Below are 23,540 nucleotides of genomic sequence, written 5' to 3' on the forward strand. Positions count from 1 at the left end.
TCATACTTTACGATTAGGGATTATGGCCTATTACTAACTATTTCGCAAACCTTATCCGGCGATCCGATCGTTTTTACTATTTCACGCGACAGAGTTAAACGAATGGCGATTTAATCAGGATACCCCCCGAACGAGGGCAAACGCAAGAACGAAAAAGGCAACGTTTTGATACAATGAGATGTGCCATACCGTTCGTTGCGTAAATAACTCCCTGGCGCTCTCGGGTTTAAAAACGAGAACACTTGAACGAACAAAGAAAAGAAAAAAAATACAAAAAAATACTGTCAACTTCGAAACAGGATATATGAATTACCGTGCAAAGAGCTCGATATCGGTGAGCATAGATCTTAAAAACGATCGAGTCGCCTGTCCACGCATTTGTGAAATGGAAAGTGACTTTTTAGAAAATGAACACTTTTTCGCGTGCTATCCATAAAAGCTACGTTAAACACGTTGCATCGATTACTGAGTATAAAGAAAAAAAAAAAAAAACGCTATTTCGAATTCGACTGAGCGACATATAGGAGATACAATATATACCCCCATATTTTTCTCGATGTTAAAGCTTTTTTCTCAGAAAGCGTTACGCGGCGTGTAATGCTGCCTGCGAAAAGGAATTCAAGCGAATCGTTGCGAATCTTTAAAAATTAATCGGCGTATCGTTTGTATAATATAGCGGTGAGGATCCGATCGACAGCGATCGTTATCGTACGAGTATCGTAAGGGCGGTAGGAAAGAAGATAAAGGAAGGATGATCGTTCTGAAGCGACGCGAGCACTTCTGATTCAGACCGACCATCCGTTCGATCGAAGACTTGCACTATGAATTCTCGACGAAACGACGTTTCTTTTGTTTATTGTGTACGATAATCTTCTCGATCGTGTCGTTTGTATGAAATCGAAGGGAGAGTATCGCTAAGTTATCATCCGACAAATCCATTACGTTTTTACAGAAAGAAACTTTTCAACGTACACCGTGTGTAGTAATCTCGACCAATAATTTTTGATACGAACGCGCCAGGAATTTATTCGACTTTTGGTACGTCTCGAACGACAACGCTTGGGAACAACTTAATGAAAACGCACTCTTATCACACTCGTCCCCGGTATGAAAAATCATCTCGTGAAACAATCTCTTCCAGTCAACGTTTCGGTCCACGCGCATCAAAAAACAAACACACCCTCGAACATCAATCCACTTTTACAAATACGATAGACTGTTTTACCGGTACACTAAACAAACGAACAAAACGGGAAAGAAAAGACTGTAAACGACTACTCGTTGAAACTGCATCGAACGTTAGCGATGCATGATAAATTCGCGTACGAAGAGGTCGGTGCACAAGTCGCGTGACTCGGTTTGGATCAATCTCTCATATAAAATGGGAAAAAGAGAGAGAGAGAAAAAGAACACGACAGAATAGCTCGTGGTAATAATTATGAACGTTCGCGATATCTATCGAAAGATCATGTTACGACAAACACGTTATTACCATTATTTTTCTGTCGTCCGTTACTTTTTTGCTTTTCCTTCCTCCAGTTTTCAAACGGTAGCCTGGCCTTCCTCGGCCTCTGCTAATGATGTCTGAATCACATTCGTTCGAATCGAATTTTCCTTATACATGCAATTAAACCGCGCACAATGGAATTTCAATTACGTTACGGAGATGCAACGAAGTTCTTGTAACATTGGACAATTGGCTCGACAAAGAAGCTCGACAAAAATTCCGAACATCTCGTAGGAAAATACGTTTCGTGGCGAAGGCTCGCCTAATGCGCGGCCATAATGGTCGATTACGATAATAATGCGTGTGATAATTGCGGGGAACGTTCGGCGAAGTAACGATGGAAAAAGAAACGACACTAGGAAACGGTAACGATGTGTAACACACGAGGTGTTACGCGAGGAGTCACGTGGCGCAAATGCCACACCGAGGCGAAAAGTAAATTAACCGAACGAAGGGTAACTCGATCTAAAAGAAATACACCGAAACTCGAAGGAAACTCTCGTAACGCGATTAAATGCAAGAACTTTTGTTGCGAACCCGTTACATCCCTGACGCTATCGCGCATCGAATTGGCAAACTTCACAAGCCGAAACCTACGCCACGAATGAAGTTCGCCGAAATACTATTCCGCTGGCTATCCATCCCCCGAATCCTCCCTCTGTATTTGATAACGAGTTATTATCGATCCGTTTACTTACGCGCGTTTAGCGTAACTCGGCATAGCCACCCAACCGCAACCTTTTTTTAACTCGATCGATTTTTCGAACAAACCGACCGTTTCGATTGAAAGTGAACTGATATTTAATTATTAAAGAATAGAGGGGAAAACGAAATTACATATATATATATATATATAATTATATACCTACGCAACATCGCGCGCACACGCCTTGCAGCCGATACTCGGTACGTTGATATTTCATCAGCGAATCGGTCAATATCGATGATCCTTTGACGAAACGAACAGAAGTGCACCAAGTGGACTATAGGATAATTCGAACGAAAGGAGGGTGAATAATAAATATGTGTAAATATTTCGAACACTAGAGATTTGACTATGAACAGCGAATCATACTTTTTAGTGTACATTACTTTGTATCATAATAGCCTAACGAAACAATTTAGCTAGACACTTTTTTGAGATCTCCTTATAAAAAACGAAGGGAAGGAAGAAGAGAGTCGCTGTTTCTGGGGTTTTTGTTTGACGATCGATCATCGATCTTACTATCGCGCTGCCTGACAGTGAATTGAATCGCCGCGAACGCGATATGAAAATCAACGACCGGCCATCGTGAATTTCGTAGCTTCGTATTTCGCGATCAAGCGCTCTTTTGTGACAACAGGATACGTTATACGCGGATCTACGATGCACAAACGAATTGCTATCGCCACTTTAACGGTTGGACGCATCCCTCTCTACGTTCTAACGGAAACCAGGTCGATTTGTCAGAAACGATACACATTTTTCATCCGCATCGGAAAGAAAGATATATATATATAAAATATGAAAAATATATGCTTCGAAAATCATGAAACTTTGATCCGTATTGGTTCGATCGCAATTCGATTCAAAATTCCTCGCACGTGCATACCTGTAGCGCAAAGATTGGGCGCGAAAACGAAACCCACGGGAAAAGACAAAGCATTGTTCGCACAAGATCTTCCGTTAGCGAGAAAGAAATTTTAGTAAAAACAGGGAGAGAAAGAGAGAGAGAGAGAGAGAGAGAGAGAGAAAGAGCGCGCATTTTAGAGTGAAAGGGAGCGAGAGAGTTATATATAAAGATTTTCTTTTCTTGAGAATCGAGGAACGTACCGCGAAAAAACTACCGAGTCTTACTCTTCGATATCGACAGTGTGCCAATGAAAAAAACTTTTTATTCCGAGTTTAGCTAACGTCTGTCGCATTTTCTCATTCCTCTTCGATCACTTCGCGAAACATAGACACACGCGCGCGCGCACCATATAACCTTAAGGACATGTAAGTACAAAGGAACAAAGAAAAGAAAATAAGAAGAAGCTTAGAAATTTTCAATGTTTTCCGCGTCGCGACAGTCGATAGGTATTAACGCGTGCCCTTACCACTAGTGTACACCTGGCCGATAAAACTGACATTGAAACTTTCATCATTTCCGTTCAGCCCACTCGCTTCCCCTCACTGCCATAAGTACACTCACCCTTTGATCGAACTTCGTGTATTCTTTTATTTTCATTTTTGTCTCTTCTAATTTCTTTTTCCTTGTCCGGAGGACTAAATTTTACGAGACGGGACACGTTTCTTTTCTTTCTTGCAACGCGAATAAAAGAAAAGAAACGACAAGACCAAAGAAATGTTTATTTTAATGTTGTGTATATTAATTGAGTTTATGTCGTATAAATTTGATAATGCATTTATTCATGCGTTACACCGAGTGCTTTAATTATTCTTTCTCCTCTTTTTTTAATTATTATTGTTAGCATAAGTATATATATATATATTGAAATATGTTTTTTCTTTTTAGATAAGTATCCATCGTTTATTATCGTAATCATCGTGATCGATCGGCGCAAACAATTTCGTACTTGTAAGGTGTACATTTTTGTTTACGCGAATTTCTATCATCCATCATTATAACAGAACAACGATTTTTATTATTATTATAATTATTTATAGTTAATTGATTTACATACTAATTATTAAGCAGCCAGTGCCGTTTATTTTATACTTCTCGTAGAGTGTAATGTGTATCACTGCTGTTATCATATTTTATTAAATCTTTGCCATATAACAGCCCTCGTAGTCTCACGTTTTCACCCTTCATTCCATGCAGGACGATCCCATTTCTTGTCTGCAATCGCAACTCTCCTCCCAATACCAATACCTTTTTCACCAACCCCTCTTCGAATCTCCGTGCACCACAGCCACGACAAAGTCTATCTCTGGAGCACGTGTTCGTGGACTTTTTACGTTTTATCGTATTTGCTTTAATTTTTTAGCAAAGGACTAACCGAAGGCAAGAAGAGAAAAGAGTAAAAGTAATAAAAAAAGAAAAGGGAGGAAGTAGATACAACGATAATATCGAAGAAATGAAAGTCTTTCGATGCGTGGAAAAGCAAGAAGGAACGAGTGGTCCGGATGCGCTTAAAAGTTGCATCGTTCCATTGTAAAAATACGCGCGCGTTAACCGCCGAGTACGTGCAATATCGAGTGATTTCACGTTTCTCTACGCACGTCTTAAAGCCGCATACATCGAGACATATTGTTGCTTTGCGATCTTGTAAATGCACTTGAGCACGCATATCCTCTAACGAGCGCCGTCTTTCGTACTCTTTTGCTCCCCTCGTGCAGAAATAAGAGTGAGCGACGCTCGGGCTTTATTCGCCAATCCTCTGGGTATAATAAGGAGTATTTCGCGTCACGCAAACCCGGGGTGTTCTCTTCGTTTTCCTTATTCTCTCAGAGATGTAACTTATTCTTCTGTCTAGAATGGTGACAATTGATTTATCGATATAGCGTAAAACTTTAAAACCGAAGTACGTAACTTCCGGACCTTGCAGCCGGTACACGAAATTTACACCGACTATTTAGGGATTCATGCGTTTGTTCGAGAATCGCTGCAAGGTTTGGAATTATCACTTCTTCTGTTAACTTCCTTGTATTATCGGTGATTTGTGTCCTAGCCGGTGAGACCGACTTCGGACAGAAATCAACTGTCTGTTCACGTCAAGGGAAATAAAATAGATTATTTCACATAGCACACAGTTCAATAAACTGTAAACGAAAGCAATGAAAGAAAATAATGCTATTTTTATATGTTGCATCGTCTGCCGTGATGACCTATAGTTATACGAACTATACTTGAGTTACTTTTTTCATTTATGATTCATGTATCCATAGGGTCATTTCGTGTCGCACTTCGGATAATTTCTCTTTACGTTCGAAGTTTGTCTCTCAACGTGATCGTAAATATATCGCGTTCGAATATTTACTAAAGAAATGCTATTTCTTTCAGTCTGAAACGTGATTTGATCGATGATATTTTGTTATACTTTGTGTAAATGGAATAATTAGTATCGTTTGAATGATGTCGTTAGAAATTGTGAGAAGCATTCTCGTATAATTTGATGAGCAATATCCCCATAATATTAAATATCATCACATTAGCAGCTTAGAAATAAACGACAGAAATATTTCTAAAAATGATCCAAAGGATGCTCTTGCTCACAATTGATCTAGATTACTACATTAAGATTTACTATTATTGTATTATTATTACTATATCTACATTCCTTTTAAGAATCTACCACTATTACTTTACGAAACCATCTGTAAATAAGTATTTTGTATTCCTGCAAGAATAAAATTACGAATCATTAACCACGTATCTAATATTCCTACCACTGTCACTAAACTCGTGATAGTTTCGGATAGGGATTTGGAGATTTTTCGACTTCAATTTTATTCTCTTTTATTTTCACAAAACTTCATTTCACGTTGCACGGATAACATATATTTTTATTACTAATTAATATTTAACTTCGATAATAATAATGTCTTTTTTTTTAATTTCTAATTAGTACTTATAGTACACGATAATGTCGTTTAAAATTTTAACGTTGACAACGAAAAAAAATAAACTGGCAATCCAAATATACGTAAAAGTATTCAACCCTTGAAATTCCAATAAATAAGCAGCCAATAACCAAAAGCTTTGGCTGAGAATCCAAACAAAACACAAATATAATGATCTACGTAAGGTTAACCCAAACCGTGGGAGACACAATGGTAAAAGAGACAAATACCAAAAAAAGTATTGCGATGTTAGTACTGGATTATACGTCACCATTACCATGGCTTGTGTGAACATTGCAAAAGGCAGGAGAGACTTGCTTGAATATTTATATGACAATAATAGTAGTAGTATCAGTTGTGGCAAGAAAGTGAATATTTTTTTAGTTACATTAGGTAGCTGTTTAGCAGATAAATATTGCATGTAAAAATAAACGGAAAAGTTATGTTTGGGATCTTTGCGTATGATATGATAGATGAGACTTTCATAAAGAAATTTATAACCATAGAAATAATAATTTATAGCTGTCAAAAAAATTATTAATGATACGCAACTAAGTACCAGTTTTAACTGATTTTTGGTTGGTATGACATAACTTTTATCGCGAAGAGAAAGATACATAGGTATACTAAACACTATAGGGTATAATCTAAAATGAATTGACAAAGCATGAAATAAACCTGCTAGAATGAACTTATTTCGTAGAAACAAATACAAAGTTAGCATAATTAAAAGGACTGTCATAGTGTCTGCATTCCCTCTGGTTGAGATTACAATTGTAAAAGGATTATAAAGCCATGTGAAGGCACACATACGTTGTAATTTTTCATTACAATTTTGTAGAGCCACAATTTTTTTTATTAAAATTGTTACCAAAATATCAATAAAGGAAAATAAGATTTTCCCAAAATTTTCATTTATGAAAATATTAGGTGTTAAAATAAACGCTAACAATGGTGTATAGCGATATGTGTCTCGTTCAAATGGCGATGATCCTTCTACCATATGTCTCGCAGCATCGGTAAATACCTTATAATCTACATCAGTATATGGAACATTAAATGTTTTATCATGAAAATTTGAGTAAAAAACTAAAGCTATTCTGAAAATAAAGGCTAATACACAGTGTGCCTTAAATGACAAAAATTCACTCATTTTTAAGAATTTAAATATTCTTTTTAAACAATTCTTTATAGTAAATAAAGTTTTATTTCTTTATAGTTTTGTATTATTTTTTGCAGCAGCTCTCATTAGGCATGTCTTAAATTCCTTAAATTCATTTTCACAGTCACCTTTCTGCAAATTAGACTTTGCTAATACACATGCAGCATACTTAGCTCCAGATTCATGGCATTGCGCAATGACAATTGGGTACTTTCTAAATCGCTCTTTTGCTTTTTTTACTGCTTCCATCTTCAACTACATGTTATTATTTAGCACATATTAATATATATTATATCTGTATTTCCTATTTATTCATACATTACTTATGTTAAAATATCAAAACATATTTATGTCTACTTGTTTTTTGGAATTTGTGGTGTTTGTGTCCATTGATAGAATGTTGTTGCAAGAACAGCCACTGATGCTGCAGCACATACTCTAATAATCATTAATCTTTTGTTGTTTTCCAAGCGTACAATTTTGAACTTCTTATTATCCATAATGAATTTTATTTCTGAGCTTTTCTCTGCAACAAAACAAAATTACAATAAATTAGTAAAAATTTTCAGTACTGAAATAATTATACATGATAAAATTATTTGTACATACGTAATCAACTGTATTATGTTCGTATGGTTTGGAAGTATCTATACCATCACAGACTAACGAAATAGCAGAATGTTTTATACAACACTGTCTTAATTCCTCTATAACGTACTCACACCGTGATGGTTGATAAACGTTGTCTAAAAATGAATAACTAGTCAGCACATGTATAATCTTAAATGCAATCATAAAAATTAGAAATAGAAAGTTTTATAACCTAAAGCAAAATTACATTCAGGATACAAACCTTTTAAACACTGCTGTAATTTACATGCAAACTTTTTACATGGATCAGCAGTCGTCATGCGAACAAATCAAATATCTTTTTAGATATGCAAACATTCAACAACGTACATCTTATGTAATCTGAAGTTACAATTGGATCGATCGTACTAGTATCACAAAACTAGTGCAAATAAAGGATATTTTAGAGCTAAATTTATTGGTTATAAAATGTATAAATTTAACTATTTAATTAAGAACTTAGTAAATACTAATAATGGCGTATTAAATTTTTACCTTCCGCGTGGTACACTTTCAACAGAATGAACGAAAATAGTCTTAACAATCCAACGTCACGCGTAACAAAATCTTCATAGCAGGTAGATGGCACTCTAAACTTACTTTATCATAGCAGCCGACAAACGAACTTTAATGTACACATATACATAGTCATTAACGAATGTGTTAGGTTAAATTATAAAAATCTTTTGCTAATATCAACAGAAATATAACAATGTTGGGAAAAATTAAAACAAAACAGGAGAAAGGAGGTAAATAACAGAGTATCGATTATTCTAAGGCTATTTCAATATTGAATGCATTTTACTAAATATTTGTAACATCTTTCATAGGTTATATTTTTATTTATTAATATTATATATAAATCCGGAAACGTCAGATTATAAAGGAAATAAAACTTGTAAAATAGCTTTTTAAATAATATTGAAATTTATTTACATTTTATTTCCATCTTGCCATTTATTAAATAATTCTGTTTCTTAATTTTTTAAATTATTCAGAAACAATACTACTTTCATATAAAGTAAACTCACTCTCTGGTACTAAATCTTCTTTCTTTTTCAGAGATTATTGCATATAGTGAATCAGCTGTTGTAAATAATGCTGCTGTGGTAGAATACTGTAGGATATCAATGGCAGCATTATCAGGAGGCACAGCTGGTTTATTAGGATTAACTGGATTATATGGTTTTGGTTTCTACATTTTTGCTGTATTTGGATTATGGGTAAGAATAATTTTTAAATTATTGTCATGTTAATAAACACTAAATAAAAAATGCTTTTTGTAGGCAATGTTATTGTTAAAAGCTGGAGGTCAATGGAAAAAATATTTTATAAGTAGACGAAATCTTTTAACTAGTGGATTTTTTGGAGGCCTTTTTGTATCCTTTATACATAGTCTTATTAAAGGAAGAAATTGAAATATTAAATACCTATTAAAACAGGCAAGTATTTTCCTTATTACGACTTATTACAATCATACAACAGACATATGTGCTGTTTTGGACGTATCCTTTTATAAACAATTCAATATTCTTATTCAAATACAAGAATAAATGACATATTTACGTAACTCATCGCTATGCATCAAATTTATGTTTTTTATATTTTCCTTAATATATTATTAGATTCTTATATGGTATGGTACATGTATACTGATTAAAAGGATGTTTAGATTTAAGGGTTTATATTTTTTAACTAAATATGTCGTTAACTAATTAAATATATCACAAACATTTGCCAGTTGCTGGTCAGAGTAATAATATTGTTGATAAAGCACTATGTGATTTATTGTATATGTATGTACATAGAACACTTTCAAAAATACATTTATTCCGTCTGTTCCATCTGCTTGAATTTGTTCATTATTGTAATATTCCTAATGTGTATAATAATTATAAATGCAGTTAATCTGTATTTATTCTTCTGTTTCTATAATATACATATAATAAATAACATGGTATATAAACAATGTTAACAAAGCGTTGTAAAATCCCAAGGATAAATTATCTAATACGATAACAATCTATTGAACACAGTTTTTCAAAACATGATTAGAATAAAATTCTTTATTCGATTATTAAAATGAATAAATGATAACACATACATAATCTCATAACAAGTTAAACATTTCAGTTCATACATAAAAGCTACGTTTAATCCTTTGTACAATACAATTTTCAATTAATTTTCATCAGTACTTAATATATTGCAGCATACCGCAAGAAAACAGTTCAGAATGATATTATTTTGTACTTAACATGCTCACATTTTTATTACACTCTGTATAACAATAATAGTTTGACAATATTTTTTTTAATAGTCTTAAAACATTTGTAACTTATCAACAATTTTTATTTGATCAAAAATCCAAAACTTTGTTGGCAGTGAGAAAATAAAGTTTCATTTCTACCAATTCCATTCGATACCGTGATGATAATTCCTTGATCGTGTGAGTGAGCAGAGTTTTCTTTTATGTTACCGTACAAGGAGCTAAAGAGAGTATTCGGAGGAAGATCAATATTCTTGCAAATCAAATCTTTGTTTCAGAACTTTCCTCAGGAGCAGGTACGCTCTCGCGTTGACAACTCTCTGAGATATCCTCAAGAGGTGTCCCCATTTCAAGACCCTCTAATTTCCTTTCTTGATCCATTTTCTCCAGTTCATGTTTACTCAAATGATAAACTATTCCAGCTCCGTACCCGTCACCCAAAACGTTGATCGAAGTCCTGATTCGATCCCTTCGAATAATAAGATATGTTATTGAATTTAGTTTTCTGTCGCTTGTCGTATATGAATATAAATAATGGACTTACAACATCCAATCAACTGCAAATAATAGAGAAATGTCGTTCGTTGGTAAACCTAAAGCTGTGAGCACTAATAACATCGTAATTAAAGCTGCGCTGGGAATACTTGCTGCCCCTATACTGGCCAAGGTTGCTGTGAGACTATATAGGCGAAAGAGAACCATAAGTAAGTAAAAGACCTGGGCATATTTCTGTCACATCGATCATACAAACCTGACTGTTATGACTTCACCTATTCCTAACGAGATTCCATTCATTTGGGCGATGAAAATTGCAGCAACCGCCTCATAAAGAGCAGTTCCATCCATGTTCACCGTAGCCCCGACTGAGACTACGAATCGCGTTACACGTGGATCGATTTTATTGTTTTCTTCGAGGCATCGGAAAGTTACAGGCAAAGTTGCAGCGCTAAAGGCATTAAAAAATATATCGTACAGTTTACATAAGCTTATTTACAAAAAAAAAGAAAGAAGTTATCATCAAGTACCTTGATGCCGTTCCCAAAGCTGTAATCCAAGCTTGCATCATACCCTTGAAGAACACGGCAGGATTCTGTCGAGTTATAAACCAAAATATCGCTGGCATAGTGATTATAGCATGAATCAGTAAGCCCACGATGACCGTCACCATGTACAGGCCCAACATCTGAGCAGTTGCCGTCAAATTGTTGATCGACATTATCTTACCAGCTATCAAACACATGATTCCGAACGGAGAGAACCTGGATAATATTAATACTCGAATTTTCTAGATTTTTCTTTATGTCAAATCACAAATCAGATAAGCAAGGAAATTAAGTCGTATCTCGATCGCTCACCACATCACAATAATGCTGACGAACTTCATGATTATTTCGTTCAGAACCACGAAGAAGTCGACCATCAATTTTCCTCGAGGGCCGATTTGTCCAGCGAGAAGGCCGAACGTAATACAGAACACTATCATTCCCATCACGTTCGTTCCATCCTTGTATATTAATGTTGGCTGGAGAACTTGACTGATTTCATTTGTTCCTATGGCAATCACTTCCGTCGTCACGTAAGTGGTCTGCACCTGCTGGAAGCACGCCTGCACCAAATTTTCCGGCACCATGTTTCTAAAAATGGTATTCGTCGATGACGATTTATGCGATCTGTATCATGTATATCACGTACCTAACTATGTCGAGAATTGCGTCTAACGTAGACATTTTTGCGATATCCGCCTTAGGCGCGGTTATGGTGGTTTTGATTCTAGGATCACCGGGATGGATTATAAGCACCATTGCGATGCCAACTATGGCCGCAAGAATGGTCGTTACGGTGTAATATATCAATGCTCTATATCCCATTCTTCCCGAACCCCTAGGGTCTAATTGCGCCATTCCTACAAAAAAGGATAACTTAGAGAGAGACTAGCTGAATGCAATGATTTATTGGATGTTGTGTAATCACCGGAGATAAGCGACGAAACAATGAGTGGCAGAATGAACATCTTCAATAGTCGCATAAGGAGTTCTCCAGGGAAGCTGAGAAGAGTAATGGTTTGCGGCGAAGGACTGGCTAATCGACCAAGAAATCCAAGAACAAGACCCACCAACACTCCAATGATCGTAAGAACCAAGAGCGTGTTCTCTCCGAACCAATCCACTACCTATATTTATGTTCAAATAGAATTCGAATGAAATATAAAAGAAATGTTGAAAGAAGAAAAACATATGAATACAACTAACTAGTTGTAATCTGTCAAGCGGTGTCTTCTTCTCGGGGCAAATCTTCTCTTCTTCCACGGTCGTTATTTTCTCGATCTCATCGGAACACGACCTAGAAATTGTTCTAGGTAAAAAATCAAACTGCAAAGAAGGTAGCAGTTCGCAAATCTTACGTTTGTGCTTCTTTAACTTCCGAAGCGCCTCTGAGGACCGCGACGGCTCCAGATATACGTTTTCCAAGAGACATTTTGGTCAATTTGGTAATATATCACTTTTAAGACTTCTTGAATACTCTTCCTCTGTATACGAGGAAGATCACGGAGAACTCGTACTCGTTCATCCCGCGGCTTTCACCGCTTTGGCGTCTATGTCTGTACAAACCAAAGAGATCGTCATTGTATAAATTCCCTTTAACGACTAAAGAACTACACGTTCTGTTATGCGTATATAACACAGAGTCCTTGTGGCTCGTTTATCAATCGATCATAGTTAAAAAGCGAATATTAAAAAGCATACTGGAAGACCGACACTGCGCTAAAACGTAGAAAAGTAGATTTCCCATAGGAGGTCACACCTGAATCCTTAGTATCAGATGCACAGTTTCAGAACCACTGCACCAATGCGATGAAATCGTATAACAAGCTAAATGGCATCCGTAACCGTGGATCTTGGCAGGTCTTTTACGCGCAATGGACTACCGAGTGACTACCGTATGATCGAATACCCGGACCTGGCTGGGTATCGCGTCGTTACGATCTGCCATCACGCAGATAATATGCCCCATCCAGGAAGCTGATTAGAGCTCGTGAGGGGTCAGAGGGTGAACATCGTAAGAGTGAAGGGAGACAGATCGGAGAGTAACAGAGATAGTCGACTACAGGAAGAGGGCACTCATCAGAACGGGTCGCACGGCACTGAATAAGCAGAAGGGAGAAAAATGTGTACCACGCGCGTCTGTTTCGCAGAAATAGACCCGTCTCTATTGGATCTACGGCATCGGCTAAATTGTTCTAAATGGAGAACTCGAACAGTTCATCCCTTGACGCACAACCCCCTACGAAGCGATTAAAATGTATTACAATGTTGCATTACCTCTTGTGAAACGTTCCGACATTTACTATTGTAGTTACACGATCTGTTTCTACGTTTTCTCTTTCTTATATGTAAGATGCATTTGAAATAAAATAGGAGCTCTTTGAAAGACGTCGTTGCGTCTTAACAGGTTAATACGTTCTAAGTACAAAAGTACATTCGAGAGAAAAGCGTGGTTGTGGGCGTAAACGCTATGCACCACATACACATGCCACTTGCAAGACTCGTTAATTTTATCGAATTAAAGGCAACATCGTAAATCGTGTCATAATGCTAGACTGAAAAGTAAATTACGATCGTATCTACGAAAATGGACGCCGCGTATCAGTTTCCCTTGCTTGATGTTATTTTAACGGGAAATTCGAATCTGCGTTGCCCTGGTTAATTCATGGAATCATGGAAAGTGCATTAACAGTCGTATGCATCGTCATATTATTATGCGATTCTATTTATACATAAACCACATATATCCGTATTGAAATGCAACATGAAATTCAAAATTAATTGGAATCTAATGTATTTCACTGCGATTACTAAATTCGAATTGAAACGTTCATAACGAATTATTTTGAAAGCATGTAGGATATGGGCCAATTTATAGGGCCCCTTTGTATATCCGTTGTAAGGTAACCCAATTTCTCTTGCAATGATGGCTATGAGTGACTATATACAGACTAATAGTTCATAACACTAGCAGTTCATAGAGCAGATGTGCAATACAAGAGTAAGTTATCCGTCACCTCGAAGGACTGTTTAATATTTTGTTACACATATGTAACAAGAAATCGTGAATATAAAAAAAGTGTATTTCGTAGGAATGAATTTCGCCGTTGAAGATAGTGTTATAAAAAAATTGATAAATATGAATGTCGAAGGCATTTCAAGGTCAGTCGTATTCATCATTTAAAATTTATATTCTGATAAAATTGCGTATTAATGTGCAATACAAATGTTGCTATGCGAGTTTTAACATATGCAAAATTCATCTAGCCGATGCAAATGATTTCTAAAAATTGAGAAGTCCAACATGTACTAGATTTCTCAATATCAATTCACGTAGATAACATCAAAATCCATTTTAACAGATATATTTCCCAGATGGGATGGGAGAACATAGCCCTTAAAATACGAAGCAAACCGAGTCATTCTCAGATGTTCTGCTCGACCAAGCAAGTTACGCTTGTGCCGCGAGTCTTTTCATTTTATCGTGCCAATATTTTCATCATAGTGAAAACATGTTCAGTGAAATTATAACAAAAATATTCATATCATTAACGGTGTTTAATATAGTTTGTGCGTATCAAGGAAATTCTTGGTGGAAGGTTGACAATTCGCAAAGACAAGGGTAATACTTGCATAATTGTATATATATATTTTTTAAAATTTGTATTAGTAGTAAATATTTATGAAACTAGTTTTATATTTCTAATTTCTGTAGACCTAACGTATGCGCCGTAGAAGTAAACGATGACATAAGCTATGCTTATTACACTGAAAGCAAACAGTGGAATCCTCGAAAAATTTGTGGCAAGCCTACGTAGGTATAATTATACTTTTTAGATATGATGCATATTTGAATACTTCACTGCTTTCATTCGCTTCGCAGATTCGTAAGATACGAATGCTGCGCAGGATATTATAGAGTTCCTGGGTCTATTGGATGCACAGGAGGTAATAGATGCAATTACATATTATCGAGTCTTATATTCGTCTCCAAACTCAATTATATTTCTATTCTCCCTTTCAGTAAAACCATTGATAAATCTCATAGAAACAACGCGACGAGTGGGCGCTACGAAATTTGCAAAATTAATCGAAAGTTCGCCCTTCTTGGAAGAATTAATCAGTGGACCACCCTTAACGTTATTCGTACCATCCGACGATGCTTTTGATGTATGTTTAACGAAAATATGCGATATGTAATCATCTAATATGTTTTAATCATTTTCCTTTTCAGCACTACTTAAAAGTAAAAGGTATTCACCAAGAATACGACGGTAACAGATATGTAAATCTAATCGCGAATCATATAATAGACAGACGCGTATTATCAAATCAATGGCAAGCAAATCTTTTAATTCCATCGCGATTACAAGGAAACGTTTTAAGAATCAACAAATTTTCCAGTGGAGTAAGTAACATGTTGAATCGTAGAAGCTTATGTATGCACAATTGTTCAATAAACGCTTCCATCTTCGCAGATGGAAACAGTGAATTGCCATCGAATTATTCGCAAGGATCAAGTTGCCACTAATGGAGTTGTGCATGTTATCGACGGAGTTTTGGATCTTGCTTTGGCACAAAATTCAGACATAATTGAGCTCGCTTCTAGGGACGGTAGATTCGAAATATTTACAAAAGCCCTTAAAAATAGCGAGTTAGGAAATAGAATTAGATTCAGTGAAATACCCTGTACTATTTTTGCACCCACGGATCAAGCTTTTTATCATATTCCTAAAAGACAATTGACCGATATGTTGGAAAACCCGACAGAATTAAATGGTAATTGAATTGTGCGGAATACATTTATATAAGTTTTCTCTTCTGTATAATATATTGTTTCATTTAGCATTAATTGCTCATCATATCGTAACGCATCCTGTATGCGTGCCAAATATAATTTCGGAATATCATGCAAGCACGATGCAACGACAAGAACTAAAATTAAATTGCGGTCCGTATGGACCCATCGTAGACAATGCAAATATAAGGAATGAAATGTATCATGGAAAAAATGGATTACTTTATGTTGTTGATCGTGTATTACTTCCGGATCGAGGTAAATAATTCTTGCTTGGATGGCATTTAAGAAGATCTTCTAAGAATATTTCATTATGAATATAATATATTGCAGCTAAAACTATCTTGGATGTGATCAAAGAGGAAGGATTATTTAAATTTTTAGAAATAATTAAAACAGCTGAATTGGAAGAAAGTTTGAGACATTTGAAACACTTCACAATGTTTGCTCCCTCTGAGACAGCAATGTATTGTATGTATATTCGATCTTTATTCTTGACAAAACTAGACAAACGTATTTTGTTTCTTAATATAAGATGCTCTTTTATAGCTCTATCGAATCAGAAACTTGTAGAATTGCAAAGAAATCAAAAGAGTGCTCGGAACTTTGTTCTTAATCATATAGTTACGGGAACGTATTTCACCGATGAAATTAGTAGCAATCAAGTAAGTTAAGTGCAAAATTGAATATTTCAATATATTCCTCAATAACTTTTAAAGATTATAATTCATTATAGATCGCTAGAACGCTTGAAGTAGGAGTTCCATTACGCTTCCAAGTTTATCGTGGTAATTTTGGAATAGAAAATGCATTAATTATAAAGGCTGATAGAGAATGCAGCAATGGCGTTTTACACATTATAAGTCACGTTTTACACCCTGCAGAAGAATCTTTAGATTATATTTTGAGAAAAGAAGGCAATTTCAGGTAACTCTTTCCCTGTACACGAAAATTCCAAAACTCTGAGAAATATAAATGGAAAATTGTTACAGTATTTGGTTAGACGCTATGGAAAGAATTAAAGGCATTCAACCACAAATGTATGACCAATTTAAGCGCGCGAATTCTTCGTGTACATATTTCGTTCCTTCGGATAAAGCATTTAAACAGTTAGGAAATGCCAAACTTCAAAAATTATTGGAAGACAGAAACTATTTAACAAAGGTAATACTATTTTTATGAACAAATTGATTGATTCAATTAAAAATGTTTTTCGTTGTTCACTTTCAGACGCTACAAAATCATATCGTGGATAATATGTTACTTGCTGAAAGCTTCATGCCAGATTTACAGTATACCGTCAGAACTAAAGGAAACCCGATAAATATTATGAGAAAAAATAACAGAATTTTGGTAAGAACATAATTTTTTAGTGATTTAATAAAAATAATAAAATGAGCGTCTTATAAGATATAATTTTTTATTTCAGGTAAATGATGCCACTCTTGTAAAGAGCGACATTTTGAATAAAGCTGGAGTTGCACACGAGATAAACTCAGTATTACTACCTGATCAGTGTTCTAATGGTCATAGAAGAATACATGATGGACCATTTGTAAGAAAAGCTTGTCTTTAAGATAAATAATTAAACCTATCTATATTACTGACTCACGTCACTTATAATTACGATACTATATGTCTACCTACATATGTATATGTATATAAAGTTCACAAAGTATGTAGTAAGTTACTCATGCACTTATATACTGCATTATGTATTCGTTTGGAACAATATATATTGAAATTTAAATGATTTCTCGACTATTTAATCATTCTTTCGTTAACTGTGTTCAAAAGGCATAGTTCCTTTTGGTTATATTTATAGAGTTGGCTACACTTGTATAAATATTTCTTGTAATACATACTCTACTAAATATCTGCCGGCGTATATTATCAGATTGATATTATTATGCTTGTACTTGTATGGCATTATGGCTCCTGATTCAAAAGAAGAACGGTATTTCTATTTTAATACCTTAGCCATTTTATTAAAAGCAGTCCAAAATGAACGTACGACGATAGATCTTCGAAATGAAGCATCAGTTTATGGAATTGTAGAGCACACAGATGCGTGAGTAATTTTCCGTTATATGTTATCATTATTGACCTAGGACTATTTAAATTTTTTGCTTTTTTGCAGTTACATGAATATTGTAATGAGAGATTGCATCTTCACAGACCCTAGGGGAGACTCGTACAGTTACGACATGTTCTTCGTGCAAGCAAGAAATATCCGGTTCGTTCATATTCCACCAAAAGTAAGTACTTTTAAAATATAAGTCCTACTGTAACATTTTAGTTTAATTACAGTACATGATATTTAATATTTGATAATGATATTGTAAATGAATACGAGTCAACTTTATTTTATTGCAATTGTCGAATGTATATTGTACGTTGTACATTATTTAAGATATGCTCTTTTAAGTTCATTAAACTTATTATTGTATGAAAATTTTATGTAAAATTTCTTATGGGATAAGTATTACAAAATATAAGTATCACTTTGTTGTCGCGTTTCTGCGTATTATTATTGTGTTGTCTAGGTACTTTTGAAGTCATGGGTTGCTTATATATCAGATAACAGAAAGTTAAAGTATAAATTTAGAATAACTTTATCTTTGTGTAAACATTGTTTCTTTACTAATAAAAATAGTTGTGTATGTAGTATGTGTTAAGTGCTTTAGTTATATATGAACATATACATACAAACAAATAAGACAAATGATAAAATCTTGGAATCTGCTTTACAAATCATTAGCATCTTATTCACAAGTGCAAAGTATTTTGTGGTATAACACTGGTGATAAATTAAAATTTTTCACACATTTTCGGACTCATATAAATTTGAAATATTCTTCTACAACAGCCTCAATTACTCCATCAACACAAGTCAACATGAGTGCATTTAAGTTCCTTGATTATGACTGTATTGGATTTGATTTAGACAATACACTGTTACGTTATAATGTGACAAACATGGTACATTTGATATATGAAACTTTAGCCAATTATTTAGTTACAGAAAAGGGGTACAATTCTAAATATTTGTTAAAGCCATTAGAAGATAAAGATTTAGATTTTATGCAGAAAGGATTATTCTTAGATTTTGAAAGAGGAAATATACTTAGAATAAATGCTGATGGTGTAATTCAAAGAGCATGTCATGGAAGTAATCTATTAAGTACTGAGGAAATCAAAAAGATATACCCTGAGCAGAGATGGGAGATTATAGATGTTTTTTGTAATGACATGTTATCCACATGGAACGGTCCTTTATCAATGAAAATGAGAAGTTTATTAGATTATTTTGATGTTTCTTCATCTCTTGTTTTTGCAAGATTAATAGATACACTTGACGAAGAACAAGGAGGACCTTTGAATGCATATAATGTTTGGCCTAACATGTTGGATGGATTGATTGAAATGTTTAACAGAGATCATTTTAAAATGAACAGAGGGTATTTTTTTCCTAGCCTCAGAGAGAATCCTCATAAATATATGTATAAATGTACTGCAAGAACTATAACATGGCTTCAAGAATTAAAAAGACATCGTATTACTTTCCTTATCACTGGATCAAATGTTGATTTTGTTGATTTTAATGCTACTTATGCTCTTGGAGAAGATTGGAAATCTCTATTTGATATTGTAATTTGTTATGCAAAGAAACCTGCTTTTTTCATTGAAAAACGTCCTTTTCTTGATATTGTAAATAATGAAGAAGGTAATAATATCATAGAAAGTAAAGATTTAAAACGAGGTGGTATATATAGTCAAGGTAATTGGGAAGGACTTACTGAATTCCTTAAAAATATATGTGGAAAACAAAATCCTCGTTATATATATATTGGTGATAATCTTTTGCAAGATATTTATGTACCAAATTCATATGTACAATGTGATACAGTAGCTGTAACTGAGGAACAAATGTCTGAGGGAATGGTTCATCAAAACTTATCACATCCCGATGAAAAAGTATTAAATTCAACATTTTGGGGCTCTTATTTTTGTTTAAAAGATTCTAACATTAATATGGACTCATTATGGGGACATGTTATAAAAAAATACTCCAAACTTTGCATACCTGATATAAATTTAATAGCTCAACAGCCATTAGAAGAATCTTACTTATGTTTTTATAAAGATGGAAAGAAATATGATGGATATTATCCTGCAGTACCGCTTAGTATATCTACGTTTTAAATTCATAAATTTATCCCCAATTTATTAACTTCCAAACAAAAGTTTTGTAGTTTTATGTTAACTTGCATGCTATAACATATTAGTACCATATTTATAATATATTCTTAATTCAAGATACGTATTATACCAGCTATCAAGGAACAATTGCAACATTTGCTAGTGCATAAGAGGGACCTAACACGTACTAAACGTACATTTAAATCAAAACATACTGAACAAAAACAACGAGAAGGGCTAGCAGCAGTGGAGAAAATTTTAGAAGATAGAAAAAAGGCAGAACAGAAATTGAACAAAAATGAAACTAATTAATAACAAATTGATAATTTTATATTTTTATTAACAATTACATTTTTCATTTACGAAAATAACTTCTATTTAAACCTACATTGCATAATATAGTGAACAAGTTTAGCATAAAAATGATTGTTTTGTACAAATTGTAAGTACAGTTGCCAATAACTGATATATAAGTAAATATAGACAAAGTAAATTTAGTTAATTATATTAGTCAACACCTTATTATAATGATACAAAATAAAAAGTATTATAAAAGCATGTTCTAAACTTTCTATTATGGCCTTGCATATTTTTTTAGGATAATATTAATTAATATTTGTTGTAATAATATTTAAACTTTCAATGATTTAATAAATGTGTAATAAAATCAATATTTCATCATAATAATCCAAGAAGATAATAAAAATCTTATGTGACACACTCACATAGTATTTTGTTGCAAAATAATAATGCACAAGTATTAATGAAATGTAATACCTATTTGGATAAAGTATTTGTTATTTTCTTTGAACAGCAATTGCTATTCCCATTCCTCCACCAATACATAAGGCTGCAACACCTTTGTTTCCACCAATTCTTTCTAAGGAATGCAATAGAGTTACTAATACTCTAGTACCTGTAACAGAACATGGATTAACAAGAATACTACAAGTATATAATATTTTCGATTATTCTGATTTTGCTGTCATACCAGATGCACCAATAGGATGCCCTAAAGCAATAGCTCCGCCGTTTATATTAACTTTGTTAGGATTTAAACCAAGAGATTTTACGCAAGCTATGGCTTGCGCTGCGAAAGCTTCATTTAATTCGTATAAATCTACTTCTTCTTTTGTCCACTTTGCTTTTTGTAACTAAAATATTCATCCCCTTCATTACATGAATTTACATATCGCAACTAAACTTTATCTACTAACCACTAACTCAACTGCTGGCACAGGACCTATGCCCATAATTCTTGGTTCCACTCCAGCTTCAGCTACTGCAACAATTTTAGCTAATGGGGAAAGTCCTTTTTGCATAGCAGTATCCGCAGACATAAGAACTACTGCTGCTGCTCCATCATTGACGCCAGAAGCATTACCAGCTGTAACTGTACCTTTAGCCTGGCAATGTATAATTATTATATGATAAAGTATTCCAATTTATGAAAAAGATATGTAATTAGTCATACTTCCAAAAATGCAGGTTTTAATTTTTGAAGACTTTCTACAGTTGTTCCAAACTTAGGATATTCATCTTTATCCACAATAATAGGTTCTTTTCCAGTAGGTACAGTTACAGGAATGATTTCCTTGGAAAAATAGCCTGCAGTCATTGCAGCTTCTACCTTCTGTTGAGATTTAGCTGCATACTCATCCTGTTCTTTTCTACTTACAGTGTAGTCTTTAGAAATATTTTCAGCTGTACATATATATATATATATATATACATATATATATTCAAAAAATTATACAATCGTAATACAATAATTCTTATATGATAGAGATGTATTAATTACAATCTATACCTGTTACTCCCATGTGAATTCCATGAAATGCATCTATCAAGCCATCGATTAATAAAGTGTCCATTAAATTACAATCTCCAATTTTTACGCCTTTTCTGAGGTGTAATACATGGCAAGATTGACTCATACTTTCTTGACCACCGGCTACAACTATTTGGTTCTCTCCAGCTTTTATAGATAAGTAACCATTCAAGACTGCCCTAAAGACATGTATTTTTTGTAAAATTTATTCAGAACATATTGTAACATATGGAATAAGTTAAAAATTAGAAGAATTTTATTAAAATACTCCTTTTACTATGACAACATTATATAAAGTAATGACATGCATGATGTAATGTGATCAAGAGAAGATCAAGGTTTTTTAAAAAAGTTGTGGTCATGAAGTAATAACATGCATGATATTGTACAACTAAATAAGGTTTGAATTGTAAAACTGCATTTACTTTAAACCTGAACCACATAGCATGTTAATTAGGTAAGCAGGTACAGATATAGGAAGACCAGCTTTCATTGCTGCTTGTCTTGCTGGATTTTGTCCTTGACCTGCAGTCAATACCTGTAAAATGAAGTCTCGCATATATTTTAAAATAATTAATTTTATTATGTTTATGCTCAGCTATTAATATATCAAAAAATTTATATCTTATCTTATCTTTATACATTATCTTATATCTTATCACAGGTTTCTTTGTAGATTTAGGAATTAGTATTTGATTACTGTTTGACAAAAAATACTTACGTATTGAATAATTTAAAATAATTAGTACATATAAACATCAAAGTTAATTATAATTACAAATTACCTGTCCTAGTATTACTTCAGAAACATCCACAGGTTTAATATGAGCTCTTTCAAGACTCTCTTTAATAACTATACTTCCTAGATCTGATGCTTTCAATGATGATAAAGAACCACAGAACGATCCTAAAAATAATGAAGCATTTTATAAAATAATAAGAAAATCTATAATAGAAATTAATTGATTAATGTCCTAATGATTTTATGTTATATGGTAGAGGCAATAAAAATAAAATACAGAAATAAAAGCAATATAAAAGTAATGAAATAATATAAAAATAACAAAATATATAAATTAGCAATATCATAATAATATGTTTATGATTTGTATATAATTTTTGCATTTTAGATCAATATTATTTAAGAAAAATGATATGAATAATTTTGTCACGAATGTGCAGATGTATGATGTATTTTGAAATGAAAAGGTATCTAATTTGTTAGAATATAACTAAAACAGCAAGAAGACAGTACGTGATGTGCTTTTATAATGAAACACGCTTTTTATTACGTATAACAAAAATTATTGTGAATTGAAAATTTCAGTGTATAATGACATTTAAACTAAGTTATTAGTATATTATAGAATAAATGTTATTATTTTCAATCGTTATATCATTCAAACTTGTAAGGAATAAATTTATACCTATAGGTGTTCTGACCGCCGATATTATTACAACGTCGTTATTACTCATGTTGAAAACTTATTAAAAGATACGTGTAGACCTGTGTAGAACTGAACGAAGACTACCGCCACGATCCAATAT

The 23,540-nt window shown here is 33.7% G+C and overlaps 8 protein-coding genes and 1 non-coding gene across 12 annotated transcripts in view; 5 read left to right on the top strand and 4 right to left on the bottom strand.

The window, feature by feature from the left end:
• LOC100647925 (irregular chiasm C-roughest protein) overlaps window positions 1–5,861 on the top strand; it is a gene marked incomplete in the record, with an annotated part of 156,580 nt that extends 150,719 nt beyond the window's left edge. The window contains 1 exon segment of the mRNA XM_012319929.3: window positions 1–5,861.
• A 74-nt stretch (window positions 5,862–5,935) lies between these two features.
• On the bottom strand, window positions 5,936–7,356 carry LOC110119976 (GPI mannosyltransferase 1). Its single transcript, XM_020867181.2, has one exon. It carries the CDS (start codon window positions 7,207–7,209, stop codon window positions 6,058–6,060), a length of 1,152 nt encoding a protein of 383 aa, XP_020722840.2. The 5' UTR covers window positions 7,210–7,356; the 3' UTR covers window positions 5,936–6,057.
• Window positions 7,357–7,827: 471 nt separating this feature from the next.
• On the bottom strand, window positions 7,828–8,459 carry LOC110119981. Its single transcript, XR_007227724.1, has 2 exons — window positions 8,344–8,459; window positions 7,828–7,964 (listed from the first exon to the last, which is right to left on the bottom strand). It is a non-coding gene; the product is annotated as an uncharacterized LOC110119981 (transcript).
• On the top strand, window positions 8,436–9,692 carry LOC100648668 (ER membrane protein complex subunit 6). The gene is made up of 5 exons (XM_003393808.3): window positions 8,436–8,597; window positions 8,911–9,071; window positions 9,135–9,227; window positions 9,334–9,353; window positions 9,474–9,692. Exons 1-5 carry the CDS (start codon window positions 8,561–8,563, stop codon window positions 9,502–9,504), a joined length of 342 nt encoding a protein of 113 aa, XP_003393856.1. The 5' UTR covers window positions 8,436–8,560; the 3' UTR covers window positions 9,505–9,692.
• A 207-nt stretch (window positions 9,693–9,899) lies between these two features.
• On the bottom strand, window positions 9,900–13,104 carry LOC100648547 (excitatory amino acid transporter). Of its 3 annotated transcripts, none has more exons than XM_003393807.4 (10): window positions 12,920–13,104; window positions 12,519–12,716; window positions 12,367–12,457; window positions 12,089–12,287; window positions 11,810–12,020; window positions 11,473–11,751; window positions 11,143–11,376; window positions 10,869–11,063; window positions 10,662–10,796; window positions 9,900–10,586 (listed from the first exon to the last, which is right to left on the bottom strand). In XM_003393807.4, the coding sequence occupies exons 2-10, from the start codon at window positions 12,590–12,592 to the stop codon at window positions 10,379–10,381; spliced, it is 1,626 nt and encodes a 541-aa protein (XP_003393855.1). In that variant the 5' UTR covers window positions 12,593–12,716; window positions 12,920–13,104; the 3' UTR covers window positions 9,900–10,378. The 3 variants fall into 3 exon arrangements, with proteins under 3 accessions (XP_003393855.1, XP_012175335.1, XP_012175339.1); XM_012319945.3 differs by having other exon boundaries at window positions 12,874–13,104; XM_012319949.3 differs by having other exon boundaries at window positions 12,862–13,104.
• A 1,036-nt stretch (window positions 13,105–14,140) lies between these two features.
• Window positions 14,141–17,711, top strand: LOC100644476 (transforming growth factor-beta-induced protein ig-h3). 2 transcript variants are annotated; one of them, XM_003393932.4, is made up of 14 exons: window positions 14,141–14,322; window positions 14,523–14,782; window positions 14,876–14,974; window positions 15,044–15,108; window positions 15,185–15,330; window positions 15,395–15,568; window positions 15,639–15,939; window positions 16,007–16,216; window positions 16,292–16,429; window positions 16,508–16,623; window positions 16,695–16,885; window positions 16,951–17,122; window positions 17,189–17,311; window positions 17,388–17,711. In XM_003393932.4, the coding sequence occupies exons 2-14, from the start codon at window positions 14,673–14,675 to the stop codon at window positions 17,532–17,534; spliced, it is 1,992 nt and encodes a 663-aa protein (XP_003393980.1). In that variant the 5' UTR covers window positions 14,141–14,322; window positions 14,523–14,672; the 3' UTR covers window positions 17,535–17,711. The 2 variants fall into 2 exon arrangements, with proteins under 2 accessions (XP_003393980.1, XP_020722820.1); XM_020867161.2 differs by having other exon boundaries at window positions 14,141–14,782.
• Window positions 17,712–17,743: 32 nt separating this feature from the next.
• LOC100644712 (U7 snRNA-associated Sm-like protein LSm10) lies at window positions 17,744–20,719 on the top strand. Its single transcript, XM_012320076.2, has 3 exons — window positions 17,744–18,029; window positions 18,099–18,216; window positions 20,279–20,719. Exons 1-3 carry the CDS (start codon window positions 17,890–17,892, stop codon window positions 20,471–20,473), a joined length of 453 nt encoding a protein of 150 aa, XP_012175466.1. The 5' UTR covers window positions 17,744–17,889; the 3' UTR covers window positions 20,474–20,719.
• On the top strand, window positions 18,223–20,371 carry LOC105667022 (5'-nucleotidase domain-containing protein 1). The gene has a single exon (XM_012320072.3). The coding sequence runs from the start codon at window positions 18,683–18,685 to the stop codon at window positions 20,162–20,164; it is 1,482 nt and encodes a 493-aa protein (XP_012175462.1). The 5' UTR covers window positions 18,223–18,682; the 3' UTR covers window positions 20,165–20,371.
• LOC100648426 (acetyl-CoA acetyltransferase) lies at window positions 20,470–23,540 on the bottom strand (the record flags this gene model as incomplete). Its single annotated transcript, NM_001280933.1, is given in 8 exon segments — window positions 20,470–21,077; window positions 21,153–21,315; window positions 21,379–21,567; window positions 21,636–21,865; window positions 21,972–22,171; window positions 22,418–22,530; window positions 22,778–22,899; window positions 23,420–23,540. Coding segments are annotated over 8 exon segments (1,185 nt in total). The 5' UTR covers window positions 23,469–23,540.

Source organism: Bombus terrestris, chromosome 2 (genome assembly GCF_910591885.1).
Source record: "Bombus terrestris chromosome 2, iyBomTerr1.2, whole genome shotgun sequence".
Lineage (NCBI taxonomy): Eukaryota > Metazoa > Arthropoda > Insecta > Hymenoptera > Apidae > Bombus > Bombus terrestris.